The sequence below is a fragment of the Poecilia formosa genome, unplaced genomic scaffold (assembly GCF_000485575.1).
Source record: "Poecilia formosa unplaced genomic scaffold, Poecilia_formosa-5.1.2 Scaffold1, whole genome shotgun sequence".
NCBI lineage: Eukaryota > Metazoa > Chordata > Actinopteri > Cyprinodontiformes > Poeciliidae > Poecilia > Poecilia formosa.
The window spans coordinates 6,502,617-6,518,615 of NW_006799940.1; the positions used below are offsets into that span (position 1 = coordinate 6,502,617).

At 37.4% G+C, this 15,999-nt stretch overlaps 1 protein-coding gene across 6 annotated transcripts in view; it reads left to right on the forward strand.

Annotated features, from left to right (window-relative positions):
- The window catches only part of stxbp5a (syntaxin binding protein 5a (tomosyn)), a 114,252-nt gene that overhangs the window by 40,067 nt on the left and 58,186 nt on the right, over nucleotides 1–15,999 (forward strand). For all 6 annotated transcript variants that reach the window (XR_001661660.1, XM_007547543.2, XM_016669582.1 and 3 more), the window contains exon 5: nucleotides 6,770–6,904. Coding sequence is in view for 5 of the 6 variants with exons in the window: in XM_007547543.2 (XP_007547605.1) it covers nucleotides 6,770–6,904 (135 nt within the window). In the remaining variant the exon portion in view is untranslated. The remainder of the gene's footprint in view (nucleotides 1–6,769; nucleotides 6,905–15,999) is intronic.

Below are 15,999 nucleotides of genomic sequence, written 5' to 3' on the forward strand. Positions count from 1 at the left end.
GAAGAAACTTGTAAGAGGCCAAACTCTTTTCGTTGTAAATTGTAAGTCGATAAAAACAGACTGAGCCATTTGAAAACGGATTTTATAATTAATATGAGACTCTTTTTTTTTTTTTTTTTTAGCTTAGTATTATCTAACCTACAGGAGATGTAATTCCACTAGCTGAAAGCCAAACCCTGAATTGCTGCACAGCAAGCACCTAGGAGATTTTACCATATCAAGGTGGGTCTGGACACAATCCCAGTGCCAGACTGCTTTGTTAGATAGTGTCAAAAGGGGAGAAGGAACCAGGAAAAGCAGGCTCAGCTGAACAGAATGCTTAATGTAAGTCATACAGGGGGAGGAGTGTTCCAGTACTGCCTATTTATCTACCATAACTCGTGTCTCTGAAAGCCTCCCTGTGTGCCTTTTGAAATGGAGCAGTTTACCATGCTCATTCTTTCAATATGCAGTAATATTGTTGTGTGGAAGGCTAGAGACGAGTGGAAATGGAGCCCGGTGCCGAAAGCATGCCACCATGTGAATGAATTTGAAAGCCTACTCTGGTTCACTAGTGTCTGTAGTTGATTGAGGCACATGTAGCCAAATGACTTGCCATTGAAATGTAACAAAAATCATTTCAAATAGGTTAAATACAAAAAAACGATGGAAGTATAACTGGAATTAATATTTGATTATGGATTTACTCTGGCACAAGCGGTCAACCATCCATTCACCTGTGACAAGAAAAATGTGTGTCGTAATGACTTCACATGGTTAGCTCTTTGACATTCTTCCCTTTGTCTTGATTCTTAATATATATACATTTTAATATAATTCAGTCATACTTAAAAAAAATGCTCATTCTTCAAGTTCCAGAATAGACAAAATAAGGGAAAGATTGCTTGTCTTTGAATCTTTGATCACAGAAAATTACAATCCATATTTAATTTTAAACACCACAGAATACTTTTCTGATTTGTTTTTTTTAGCCAGTTATCACTTTTTTCCTCCTCTTCAACCATGTTTATTGCTCAAAATACTGCACTTTTTTTTTATTTCCTCCAAATGTCATCTGCAGTTAGGCCTGATTGTTGAAGTGAAGCCTAGCAACAACGTCACCAGATTTTAAGGGTGACATGTAAGATTGAATGAGACAGATCTGTTAAACTAATAAAAATACTTGCTCTCTGACACTCTGTCCCATCTTTTTAACTTTACTTTTCTTCTCACTCCCAAATGTTTAAAACGTGACCGGCTCTTGTCAAGTTGTGGACGAGGTGACAATTTAAAACATAATAGTTTTTCAGATGTTTATTGTACAACTACATCCTGGCCAGTAGTTGTATAATGATGCATTCTGGGTACAGAGAACATATATAGACTCTCAAACAATTCCTCATTTGTTCCTCAGCTGTACTTGTCATTTGTTAACTAACATTTTGGTAAAATGTTAGTTAACTTATTATATTTAGCAATGAAACAGTTTTATCAAACATGAAAGAATGAGTGAAAACTGTAATTCTAAATAATAAGAATGTCATAAAAAATGCTCCTATTGATTTTACGGTTTCCAGATCATCACAAAAGAACAGCGAGAGTACACAAAGAGCACGAGGTGATATATTTTTTATTTTTTATTTTTTTGAAGTATTTACATGTACTATAATGAACATACCAGAACATTGTTTCCTTTTAAAACACTTTAACAACACAAACAATACACCAAAAGTCTGGTTTGCAAGATATTAGTGCAGGTGTGTTCAGAAACGTACTTTTATAATTTTCTTGACCTAGTTGTCTGAAAATATTTGTAGACATTCAGACTTCCTATAACCTTGAATCTTTTTTTTTTCAGTTTTTTTTCTCATCCAACAGTCTTTTTTTAGTTTTTCTCCCACCCACCCCCCTCACCCTCCGCCCTCCTCCCTTCTGACCAGAATTTGAGCTGATGGTTGAAAGCGTTGCTGCAGAAAGCGTCAGCATCCACTCGCATCTGATCACAGGCTCCAGAAGCGAGAAGAGAAGCGGTGAGAGGAGGAGGAGTTGAGACAGACTGGGCCTCAGCCAGTGAGCAGTGATTCAGTATGTGGGAAGGAGTGTGGGGATGTAAGGAGTGCAAAAGAAATCCTGCCGAGTCATTCTGGCGTAGGACGCTCTCGTCACCTCTTCGCCTCGTAGGAATACGTTGCAGAAGCGAATGCTTTGTTGTCAAAGCAGGGTGATATGATGCGATGTAATTGTGGAGGAGGAGAAACGCTAACTTACATCATGAGTAAAAAAATAGATTTTTCCACTTTTGCTTATTTGCTGTTGATATTGGGGAATTTTTGTTTCCATTGACAAGAACACTTTTGAGCTCAATTTAACTTGGAGCCCTTGAACAGCATGCAAGCTAGTTGAAAAGTGCTTTCAAATAGTTAATGTGTAGATAATTGCGTGACACTTTTTGTGTGTTTTTGCTTTAATTTTTGCTTCTTTTTCATGAAATCACTTTCACCAAGGACACATCTATACAGCTGCATCTGTATGCCTCTTGCAGTTTCTTGCACAGGCCTTTAGCTGCTACATTGAGTGCTCTTCTTGATCGACTCGTACAATGACGGTTTCATTTCCTGAAAATGAAAAGCATGTCTTGTTGAATATGGCGACTTGTTTATGAGAAACTGTGGCCATGTTGGCATTAAAACTTGCAGCAAGCACCTCCAGGCAAGGGAATTTGAAATGCGCTGTAAGCAAACAATGCCCTCCCTATGAACTGCTTGCATAATAATAATGATTTAAATATTCTGGTTAAATCTTGTATTATAATGCATTATAATCAGTCCCAATAAATGTAGCATGAGATGGTTGGATTTGTTCTAATTATAACACTAACCGTTGGAAAAATATGACTGGAAAGTGGCAAACAGATGCTGGATACAAACTTGAAAAGTGTATAAGTGCCTTGTTCTTGTCTGCTCTGCACGCCAGGAATTCACAATGTTTTTTTTTTAATTTTTTTATTGGTGATCCTGTGAGGTGTTATTAGCTTTAGAGTTTATTCAAATTTCTGAGGATTGCAAATGAGCTTCAGTGTCTTGTGAAAACTTCTCCCGTGATTCATCTGTTATGTTGGCGCTGTGGAAAAAAAATGAGGAAGGTTGTCGAACATCTTCAGGCATAAAACCTCATTACATTGGCTTTTCTACCAAATGTATGCAGACCTTGAGGTACTGTAACAGTAGTCGGAGAAACCTGTCAGGCAGGTGGGTGATCCATTAAACAGACAAACTAAAACATTCTGAAGTTTGAATGCATTTGGTTAAAATGTACCTTAGTAACAGGCACCTTTGGTGGTGGCACTGGATGTTCATGTTTATTCAGAGAGGACACCAGCTGAGCTTGGCTGCCACTGACATCTTTGGAAATGTTGATCAATTCCACCACATGAGTGCTGCAACTTTTACATGCCATGTGTACAAACAACAGTGATTAAAACATAACAGCATTTACCCGTTGACATGTAAATAATATTCAGAATTTCACTCTCAGTGAAATTCTGAATATTAGTGCACCAAAGCATACCAAAACAATGCACCAAAGAAACATTGGAGGTGTTGATATTACTCAAAATTTTCTTAATTTCCTCACATTTTTCCCAGCATAACAGGTGTCTTTAGAAAAAGTAGAAAAACATCAAAATACATGGTGAGACAGAAAACAGGCAGCAGTTGTGCTGCCTTGTGCGCATCTACAATGAGATCCCTGACACAATGTTTCTGAACATTAAAAGCTTTTTTTTTTTCAAAAATGCCACAATCAAGTGGGGTATTAAGGGTATTTTTTTATATTATTTTCTTTACTGTATGACCTTGTTGTTGCATCAGTAACTGGCACAGATCATCTTTGTGTCAAAAAAAGTGTCCACACAATGCCATCGCTGACATTTCAATTACGCCAAGCTGTTAATGAATTTCCAAATCTAAATACAATGGACAGAAAAAAAAAAACGATCAGTTTCAGAGAGATTAACTGTGTTAACTAATTAACATTGTGTTTGATTGATTTTTATGTTTTGATTAAGTTCTATAATTCCCTGCCTGCATCATCCTCTGCTATCATAACACAGCCCAACATGTTTGAGTAAATAATGGATCTACATTTTTCAAAAGTCCAATTTATAAATTTACTGTTTCACAAAATTAGCACAGCTTAGTTTAATGAATTAAGCAATTCATATCAATTTTGTGTCTTGAATGTGTCTTTCCTTATTCAGCAGTTATGCCTCTGGACTCGACTGCAGCGCAGTAAAAGTATCTCTGCAATAAAGAAAGCAATGCTAGACACAGGTCTCCTTTAAATGGAAGTATTTTTATGAAATGCTTGAACAGCTTGTGTAGTCTAAGAATTAGCCTAGTTAGGAACACAGAAAACCATACATCACAACGGACAATTTTCTGAATTATCCTGTCTCTTTAATTCATTTGCAGTGAACCGTGCTCTCATATGTCTAGCCCACAGTGCAGTGAGTCTCAGAGCTGAGCTGTGTGGCAGGCGTCTGTCATTTCTGAGGCAATGTGTTTGGCCCTGGGCCAGCAAGCTGGCAGCTGCCTTTGTGTGTCGTGACCACTTGAAGCTGGAGATTTTACCAGGAGACACATGTATGCACAAACAATCGGGTGCATATTTGCACACGTAGACGCACGCTGTGAAGTGGACACAAACGCATGCACGCACGCACACCGACATATTGCAAGCAAATTTGTATAATTATGCTCCTGACACTGCCTCTCAGTTTGCCCTCTCAAACTGGCTCTCAGAATACTTAATCAGTTAGCCTGCGTGCGCAAACGCGCGCATGCACAGACACACGGCGAAATTATGCAACAGATATTTTCATGCGGTACGTATGCGGAGAACATGAATGCACATCACCCGCTGGGAAGCGTGTTGTACACAAACACAAACAGGCAAGCTTTTATGGGCCCGTAAATGAGAAACAAATAGTCACTGAGAGCACACAGATTGCATTTTATGGAATAATATTTCTGAAAAGCAGAACACACAGCAGTAATTGTGTATAAAACTGCTGCAGCTGTTAAAGGGGAACTCACTTACAGACACAATATTTTACTCACTAGATGCAGGGGTGCTACAAACTGGCAGCCCTTAGGTTGAAGTGATGTAGTGTGTAAAACATTTTGATTAGCCTTTTTGCAAGAAAAAAAAAATGCTATTAAATTGCAAATGCAATGCTCTACGTTTATCCACTTGTATAGATGGTTACGAAGTTACATATTCTTTTTTTATTCTGACTTTTAAAAATGTACTTTGGAAATATTATTGCATTTCTACTAGCTCATACCAAAACATTTTGCTGGAAATGAGCAGGGCATTAGGCTTGTGCACTGGCTGATATGATACAGATAATGACAGAGGTCAGTTCTTGGCTGCTACTTCAGTTAACTTGTAAATAATAAATTATGCATTGTTGTAGCAGTGATTGTAGTTTATCATCAATTGTTGTTGTATATTCTCCACACACCAACACATTATTAAGTGTTTACCAGTAATGCCTGTTGATGCATTTTTAACTCATACCTAACTGCGTTTCCATCCAATGGCTGGATTTAGGCCCAATTTTGCCATGTACACTGTATACCTCAATGTATATCTAATGGGTCATATTTAAATTTGCAATATCATGTTGATTTAGAATCTGTTTGACTGTAAAACCGCAGAGAATTTACTTTTTAAATCGATTTAGCCGGCAAGGAGTAAATCAAAATGGGCAACCTGGCTGAAAGGTGTATTATCACCACGTACTGGACTGGATTGCCAAAAAGGATATTTGTGGGCAATCTAATAAAGTCTCTAAGCATTTTATTCTGTTGCCAAATTTTTGTGCTTATTTATTTAGTCATTTTAGTTGGGAGACTTTCAGTTAGTTTTTGCAAAGCACTAGCTAATGCACATGCATTATATCAAACATGATTCATAACTGTTGAATATTGTAGAATTATGCAGAACTGTAATTGAGACATAACATTTTATTAATCTTGACTCTGATATTGATCTGATTTGGAATTTTCATGTGTTGAATGATTTAATTGCGCCGTAGCAGCTAATTCTGTTATTGCAAAGGAAATATTTATATGCTTGATCACAGGAGGATGTGATCTGAAAATAAAGAAGCCAGCTCTCTTGCTATGTAGATAATATTCATACGAGTAACTTAAGGGTTCTGTCTTGAGCCTCTGAAGTCTAAAGCTTTGTCTCAAACCGCTGTGCAGAATCAGACAGATCACTGGAGGAGCTAACTGACCTTGAAATATTAGCATGCTGGATTACCAAGGTTGCACACTATTATTCCACGGGAGGATGGATGAAAGAACACAATGATGAAAAAGGGATGAGAAGATGAATGGACAGCCACGTCTAAGGAGGGAAGGGTTTATAACCTCTCATTAAATCTAAGTCTGATGGATGGATGAAAGGAGGAAATACCGAGAGATAATGAAAACAGGAGAATTACGCTTGACTCTTGCCCTCATGTGTCCTATGGATGTACAGAAAAATGGGCTAAATGGCTGAGTTAAAGCCCTCTTTGGGGTGCCAGTCTTGTCTTGAGTGCTCCGACCTGTCGGAGTGGTAAATAATCCCCCTCAAAATGTGGCATAATGTGTCACTACTTATGAGACACTCAGTGATTTCCAAGAGTTTTCATCATTATTATCCAAACATTTACCCTTTAGTTTTTGGACGATGTCTCTAATGGTTGTTGCTTCTTTTTCTTTTCCTTCCACAGAATAACTTTCTGCCACCTGCCATTCCAGAGTAAGTGGCTGTACATCGGCACAGAACGAGGGAACATCCACATCGTCAACGTGGAGTCCTTCATGCTCTCAGGCTATGTCATCATGTGGAACAAAGCCATTGAACTGTGAGTGGCCCTGACCTCTTTTTTTTTTTTTTTTTTTTTTTTCCCCTCTGATGGTTTCTCTCCAACAAAATTTCTCTCAAGTCTCTTTTCTTTCTCCTTATCTTCCAGTTCCCATACATCTGAACACAGGGCTGCACAGGCCTTGTTTTCAAATTTCAGCTTCATATTTAAAAGCTGTCTCATAGTTGGTGGACTTTATAAGCGTGAACTTTCCTGTTACAATACCAGACTTTTGTGATTAGTAAATAGTGTTATTGTAAATACATTTTTCTAATTAATAAAAACAAAATATTGTTTTACACTTAAAATTTAAGTAAAAAAAACAGCACAAAAAGGGGAAAAACATTTAAAGAATGACATATCTTAGCTAAACAAGTGTTAACGCTATTACTGTTTCAGCAATTTCTAGGATACATTTTGTCTTCAACTTTCTTCAGGTGACCCCATACATTTTAATTTTCACCTTTTAACAGACTTGATTTTGAGTTTTAACTGAGCTTTTCCAAAACATAATTTTTCTTCCAAAGAGAACATACTTTTTTGTTGACTTGAACAAAAAACATGGTCACGGTGAAACGGCGTATTATCGTCAGCTTTCTCGAAAACACGTAAAGGGTTTTGGTCTAAACTACCTGATATGTGAGGCTGTTCATAACTTCACCTGAAGAAAATAAACAGTTTTGAAGAAAAGCAACCCCACATCATGATGCTGCTGTCACCCTGTTTCAGTGTGGGGATTGTGTTCTGTAGACGAAGCACACTTTTGTTTGTGTGCCAAATTTAACTTTTAGAAATGTTGGTAATTTTCTACCCATCACCTCAATTTTTGGACTAATTTACTTCTGTTTCCTTTTGTTCCTTGCATTTGTGGATTACTTGAGTTGTTTGTGTTTTTTGAGGTAAGTAGAATAGCTTTCTAAGCTGAGCTATAGTTTTGTAACGACATAAGAAGTTATTCATAAGTGTCATTTCAAAGCACGGTGTCAGGTAGTGAGGATGCCATCTCTGCTGTTTGAATGGATCCGTCAGGATGACAGGCTCCATTTTGGCTCCCCGCTGTAGAGACTTAAATTATTCACTGGAGCATTTTGCTTCACACTTTCCCCCTCATCCCTCTTCTTGCATGTGAGCCCATATGCATGTTTGTGTGTAGATAGCAGGAAAGGAGGAGGAGGGAGTGGGTGGAACAGGTGTCTGCCGAGATCAGTGTATGGTACACACAGACGTCTCGTCGACAGGGCTGCGGGGAAGAAAAGGCGAGAGCTGAGTGGTGGGAGAGGGAGAGAGGGGGGAAGCGGGATTATGACAGAGGGGAGAGAAGCTGAATGGATGAGATGGGGCTTTCGCCTGGGGAAAAGGACGCGCACAGAGGCAGAGTGATGGAGGAGATGGGTGGAGTTGTGATGGAGGGTTAAAAGCAGGTAGCACAGGGCAGAGCAGATAAAGGAAGTTGTGCAGATAAGAGATAGCGACCAGGGAGAAGGTTTCCAATTAAAGAAAAAAAAAAAGGGCAGGAGGTAAAGAGTGATAATGACGAGATGGAGAGACGATATGAATGATAGAGCAGCAGATACCATATGGCCTTCAGATTAAAGGACGAGCATTAACTTTGACTTTTCTTGATGGAGCTCTCTTCCTCTGTCCCTCACCTTCACAGTTCACACTTAATTTTGTTCGGAAAGAAAAAAAAAATTCTAATAAATTTTAAAAGGTATATAAAAAAAAACGTTTTGTTTCAATAAAAGAAAACATAACATTCTAAATGCAAAGCATTAATCAGTTATAATTAAATGTCTTGAAATGTTTGTATTTATTTGTAAAAAAAAAAAAAAAATCATGTTATTTAACATGAAATATGCACAAATTAACCATTAGCTGCATGTTACCAATGGACTTCCTACACATGACCACTTGGTGAATTTAGAGGAAAATCACATCCTTTAAGATGGTCGAAGTGTCGGGACTGATTTCTCTGATATGCTACAGAAGCACATGGTTTGCATATTTGAGCGCACGCGTGCGATTTGCTTTGAAGCAGATCAGAGAGGTGTGAGCCGAACCTTTTGGTCTTTGTCCTTGTATCTCTGTGCCAGCTGTAGAGGTCACGGGGTCAGTGTCCAGAAAACAAAAGCTTCTTTTACCCCTTTCTATTTGGCCGCTTGTGTTTTAATAAGACAAGGAAGGAGATTACAATTGCAACTGGTACAATTGTATAGGTAATTTTGATTAACGGGTAGTCCTGTTTCCACTTTACTGGAATTAGCTCTTTACAGATTTGCACGTTTCACATTTTCCCAACTGATTGCTTTTTGTAAGGGTTTGACCTGCTGATGCTGATTTTGAGGAGTAGCATAATAGAATATTAGAACAGCAGCAAAAATATTATTTTCAAGTCATTATGAATTTATATTAGGAGCTAAGGCAATGTCCTACCATTAGTGAAACTGTTAGAGGTTTTTTTGTCTTTAAAAAAAAAAAATACTTATACCAAAGACAAAATGATCATGGCCTTGACATTTTTCTATCTTTATCATCTTAAATTAGCTGTTAGCACAGTAAGCACTGCATTTATTATTAACACAGAACTCATGCATTCAATTTCACACCTTACTTTCCAGAAGGCCATCAACATAAAAAAAAAAAAAATCAAGGATAATCCATAACGGACACAGGTTAAAAGTCAAAAGGATAAAAGAAAGCAACTTTGTTTGCACTGTTTAGCCTTCCTGTTATCTTCCAAAGAGTCGCTACTTCCCAAACTAAATGATCACAAAGCATGTCTTAATATACTGCAGAAACCTTTCCAGTAAAATGTCGTTTTTCATCTTTTCTCTAACTCGGTTCTAACCGGATCAGATTTTTTTAACCATCTCACTGATCCAGTGAGATGGTTAAAAAAATCTGATCAATGTCAGATTTTTTTTTTCAGTAACATGTTGTTAACATGACCTGGTAGCACTTAGTTATGATGTGGTCATTGATGGGGGGGTTAGGGGGGGAGATTGGAATTTAGATTTAGTTTTTAAAAAAACTGAAAGTAGTAGCTGCTTTAAATATAATTTGGATTCTGGGAAACCAAATGTCTTGCTGTCGTTGCTAAGCCAGGCAGTCTTGAGACAGTTTCTTTATATTATTCTCAATTTAAAACACAACCCCTGCATTGTTACCATTAGCATGGGTATAATGTTGCAAGTAGTACTTAAATGTTAAATCACACACTGTGCTCAGTGCACCACTGTTCTCCTGTGACTGCTAATAGGCCACGATGTAGCGGTTTCTGGGGTCATTGTCCCTTGGGTCCTTCTATTTGGAGACTAGCAGCACTTGCTGTGCCATTTAGCCCAAGGCCTGGCACGGCCCTGTCCAACCCAAACCAATGCTGTGTGCTCATGACTCACACCTCTGTTCCAAAGCTACTTTGCTGTAAACTGTACCGTAATGTAAAGTAAACACACAGACGGTGCACTATTTTGTGCAAATGCACAAAATGTCTTAAGATATGTGAATGGCTGTCGTTTGTGCGTCTGTGAGTGAGTTCAACTTGATTCAGCCACATAGTTAGTCCAAGGTGTGGTAGAGTAGAGTGATGAATCTGCACAGCTTCCTGTGACTCTGAGTTTATGTGAGCATTTTGACTTGAGGCATCTCCTCCTTTTTATTTCACCTGTTCTCTTACTCAGAGGCCAGCAGCTATTGTAAATGTGTTTTGTACTAATGCTATTTCTTGCAAACTGTAGTTTTGTGTATTTGTACAAAGACGTCACCCTATGCATGAAAAGAGGGAAAAAAATGTCTGTAAGTGGATTTCTAATTACAACCATTGTTGAAGTGACTGCTTAAAGAAAGTAATCTTGTTGTTTTGCCTTGTCTTAATTTTTTAAATTACACATTTGAGTAAAAGACCAATTAATTTCAAGTAGGCCTCACAATTTTGTCCATTTGTTTTGTCCTAAATAATCTAAATATTAAAACAGTGGTTTATTTACAATCCTGATACTGATCTTACAGCTGGCAATATTAATAATATACTAATAGGTTTAATTTACAGAAGCCTCAAACAATCTCAAGGTCAATTTCAATTATTGGTAACAGTTGTAAGCAATATTAGCATTAGCTTTGTTGACAACTTACTCTAAGTCAGAGACACAGTTGAACACAAACACTGGCAAAAGTGTACCTGGCACTGAAACACAAAAACAAGAGACAACAAAGTTGATGGTAGCAATAGCTAGGGGCACATCTGAACACAAACATCGAGCCAATAACAAATACTTTGTCATTGAGAGGGACTACACAATAGTAATGACAATGGTAGCCCTATTTACTCAGTACAGAAAAAGAAAAGATTAAACAACAGATACTGCAGTTTCTTCTATGTAAAGAAAAAAGATGGCTCTAAATAAAACAAAACATGAAGAGCAAATATGATTTAAAATGACTGTAAGCACTTCTGACTGAGGTGAAATGAGGCCACATATGGCACGGACAGACTGCAAATATGCTGCTTAAGCCACGCTGTTTCACTGCAAACTGCAAGCTGCCTCTGAGATCATCACCTGCGATGACACCAGATGTTTTGAGTCTTGCTCTCTGTGTGCATACCTTTGTGTCAGGTTTTATCTGTATGCGCAAGTGCTGGTCAAGGATGCATTAGATTGTTTAAACACATTACAGAAAGCAAGATGCAAAATATATAAATAATATGCTACATTTTTTTTAAATACTGGAAATTTATTAAGCACAAAAAAAAAGAAACTCCTTGCGTTTCCCCTGAATAGATGTTGAGTTTAGTGAAGTGTTTCTTTTTCTGTTGCTTAAATATCCCCGCTGTGCCATCAACACACCCACCAACAATTGCCTAGCAGCACTTGCGTGCTTGCTTGCAAAACACACCTAAAGTAATAGTCCATTCTCTTTAATGCACTGAAAGCATGGTTGGGCAGTGGTGATACTCAGAAATGGATTTTGGTGCAGCACAGGTGCATAAAAGATGAGTGTCTGAACCGAAGCTACCAAGGTTATACTTGCCACTGGGTATTCAGTTTAACTCAAGCAGTCGCCAGGTTTTGCGAGTGTGTGCTTGTTTTGAAATGGAAAAACCTTGAATAAGTAGCTGAAAAAGACTGGAATGTGATAAATGTGGAAGGTGCTGTGAGAATAGCGGCATGCAGACAAGCAAGCACACATGCATGTACACACAGACAGGTGTGTGTGTGTGCAGCAAAGCATGTCCTGACAGCTTTTGGTCTGTGTGGGTGTGTCGGTTTGCTCGTGGCAGACTACAGATGGTTTTTGGGAGCCTATGTGCACTCTGCCCATCCTGCCTCTGTTGCCATGGTGATTCCTTTATCTCCAAACCTGAATGTGTATTTGGAGACTTTGCGGAAATGTTCGTGTTGGATTTATGTGCTGTAAACAATTTAATCAGAATTTTTGAAGATGAATAGCAAAGATGGAATTAAGTCGTTGGACAAGTAAGCATACCTCCCTGTGACGATGGCGGGTTTTGACATCCATAAGGAGGCTGTTTATGCTATTGGGGATATTGTTTGCAAGTGTGAAAGAGTTCAAATATGTCTTAATTGTGCTGATATGTATGTTTTTGACTGTGGATGTGCGTTCATGTGTGGATAGCTCTTAGCTCACATACAGACAGTGAATGGGTATTAGACACATCAAGAGATCCTGCTGCAGCAGAGCTTAGGTAATAAGGCTCCAGTACCAACAGGCTAAATATAGAGACAACTGACTGTCTGCCTGCCCACTAACTGTTACTTTCTAATAGACAAACGAGCACACAGGCCCATTGTTAAATATGTTTTTCTTCTTTTGATTTTATTTATAGATTCTGGCAATGCACATCTGTTAAAAACAACAACAACAAAAAAAAAACAAACAAAAAAAACTTTTTGTTGCAGTTTTATTTCTATCTACATTTTTCTTGAATAGTGTAATACAGGTATGCTCAAATTAATTGCATGGTGACTGGGAAGAAATTTAATCTGGACCAGCTAATGTAAGTTTAAAAATGAGATTTTAAGTTTCTCACCACCACACCTCAAAGTGTCATTAGGCAAGACACTGAACTCCCAAGTTATAAACTGATTTACCTTTATGTGCATTTCTGTTTGTTTGACTAGAGAGCACTAAACGAATTCAGTTCATTTTCCATTTATCATAAGAACAGATTTATAAAAGACACATGACGTACATTGTCAGTAAGATTGAGAATAAGCTTTCACTGCATGAGTATTTTTTTGTTGTTTTTCTTTTCTTTTATACTTTAGTGTAAAAGTAGAAAAAAAAAATATGGCTGCTACGTTTTAAAGTTCACAGAGATAAATTGTATTCGACCTAAACTGATACTGGAACCAGAAACTGTAATTGTAACCTTTCATCAGTACAACTCCAGTTTTATTTTAGCATCAGAAAATCCTATCCGTCACCTTCAGCTTCTCAGCGTGCCAAAAACAAATTGTGCACCGTCATAAACCGGACCAAAACGAAGGTGTCCAATTTTCCTCACTTTTGTGCATCTTTCATTTAGCTTCCCCTTCCTATCCTTGTTTGGCGTCCTTATCCTTCCTCCGCCGTTTAAGAGTTATGCTTTTACAGCAACAACAATTGCCGTTTTTCAGCAGTGACCTTCCCATCTCACCTCGTAAAGGAAGAGCAGGCTAGGAAATTTCTGAAACGGGGAATTTGGCACAAAGCTGTCTGGAGGGTAAGACACAGACAGGAGGACGAGAGAAGAGGCGTTTTTAGGCTTTCTCCACGGACATGCAAATTAACAGACGCATAAACTTGCGTACACACAGCCAACAGGGACTGACACAGTCATTTATCACAACCTTTGGTGAATTTATGTCTTTCGGCTGCCTTTTTTCACCATGGGGTCAGCAGCAGCGTTGTCTTCTCTCTTCTCCCTTCAATCCTTTCACCAAAGAAAAAAGTACATTATTCGGTTTTATATTCAGTTTTTCTCAGCTGAATGTTTTGAATAATAGTTGTTTACTAATCAGACATACATATTGATCTGACATTAACCACTCTAAGCACATTGTCAATTAACATATCATTGTATATACACAATGCTTCCATGACATTTTTTTAAAGCAAATATTAACACAGTTTTCACAGAAACGCAATATGAAAAATAGATTAAAAAGAAAAATACTTATTTCAATATAGATGAATGAATAGCTTCTGTTTTTGGTCATAATTGGCAACATAATTACCAATGTAATTGTCAAATGACTGGAATCACCTACATAGGACCTGCTTGACAACATGAAGTAGGCTAAAAGGTTTCTAAAACAACACATTATGCCACAATATAAAATAATTCAAGAACAAGTGGTTGTAGCCAAAAAGACATAAAACCAATTCTAAGGCTTTTGGAGTTTATATGCTATATGTCTACATGCTTTTGGGGAGTTTTACTTTGTTGTTGATTTTTATATACCATAATGATTAAAACAATAAAAGCAGTTTGCTTTAATTTACTTGGGTTATCTTTGCCATAGGTTAAAAATAGTTTGATTAACTCAAAGATTTGGGTCTGACCAAAAAAACTGAAATAATCTGTAATTGGGGCTCAGATTTTTTCCCCCCATGGCACTGTTGCTGTTTTTTATTTTGGGTATCATAGATCAAAATGGATAAAATACATTTTCTGTTCTGTCTTTTTGTCTCTCATAAGTTCCTCCAAGACTCACCCGGGACCAGTTGTCCACATAAGTGATAATCCTATGGATGAAGGAAAGGTAAAGCACAACATTTTTGTCTGCAGCTGCACATTTCTTCATTGTGGTTTAATACTTAGTGCCATTTACAGTCAGAAGTTTTCATACACATTGCAGTCACCAATGTACGTTTATTAATAAGTGGCTTTCAATCATGTATTTGAACAGATTTTCCCCTGAGTGGAATGATCACACAACAAACAATGTCAGATAATGAAAAGCCTGAATTTATAGTGGATTTTCTGTATTTAGTAAAATGTTCTTGTAAGTGGCACATAATGCACATGATTTTTTTGGGGGGGGCAAATCTAGGCAGAATTGGTAAAGCTCTTTTAACCTCTTTGGTTTCCTTGATCTGACTTTTATGACTACACACATTTTCAACATGGTTAAGTTCTGGGTCATCCTCAAACTTAATGTTACTGTGCTACTTTGATTCCAAAACCAGTAATGGGATGTGTTTAAGATCGTAGCCAGTAGTGTCCAGTTTCTGTTTTGAATGTTTAAGAACAACCAAACAAGTTTCAAGCCGAGTGTAAACAAGACCTTAGTGACGCACCACAGTTCTTGCTCACACTTAAGCAGGTTTAAAATCAATATGGACTGAGAGGAAAGAACATCCTGCTCCAAAACAAATAACCAAATGCTTGACTAAAATTCATGGTTGTTGACATTTACATTTAAAACGCTGCTGTACAGTTTCAGGTTTAAAGCAGATAAAGATTGAGCTCTTTGATTATAATAATGAGAAGAATGTTTGGAAGTCTGTCAAAGAATTGAGAGAATACTGTACCAAGTTGTTAGCAACATGATGAGGATTTTGTTTTCAATTCCACTGATACGGGTGAATTACACAACATGGTTGAGAAAAATGGACACACTCCAAATTCTTCAATTTTGTCTCAACACAACATATAGATGGTTGGAATTTGGAAACAATTTGTTGTTCCAACTACATAGTGATCCAAAATGCAAACTAAAACTTGTTTGATAAAGTTTTAGTTTATCAAACAAAACAATTATCAACATGTTGACATGTTGATAATTGATACATGTTAACATCAAGTTTGTGGAATAACCTTGAATTTGGCTTTGTTAAAATTTTAATGGAATTTTAATTTTAAAAGCTGGATCTCTTCCTATTTAAATACTCTCAACTAAATACTCGGAGAACCATGGTGAATATGAATAACATGACATTCGTGAATATGAGATGAAAACTTCTAACTTAAAGCAGTTTTGTTATCTGAATTTAACTTGTACTTTTAAATCACCCATGCAAAGTTGGAAGTTAACTGAGGGAGATTAACAGAAATGGTTCATGTGAAGTGAACCATTTCAAGCTGTAGG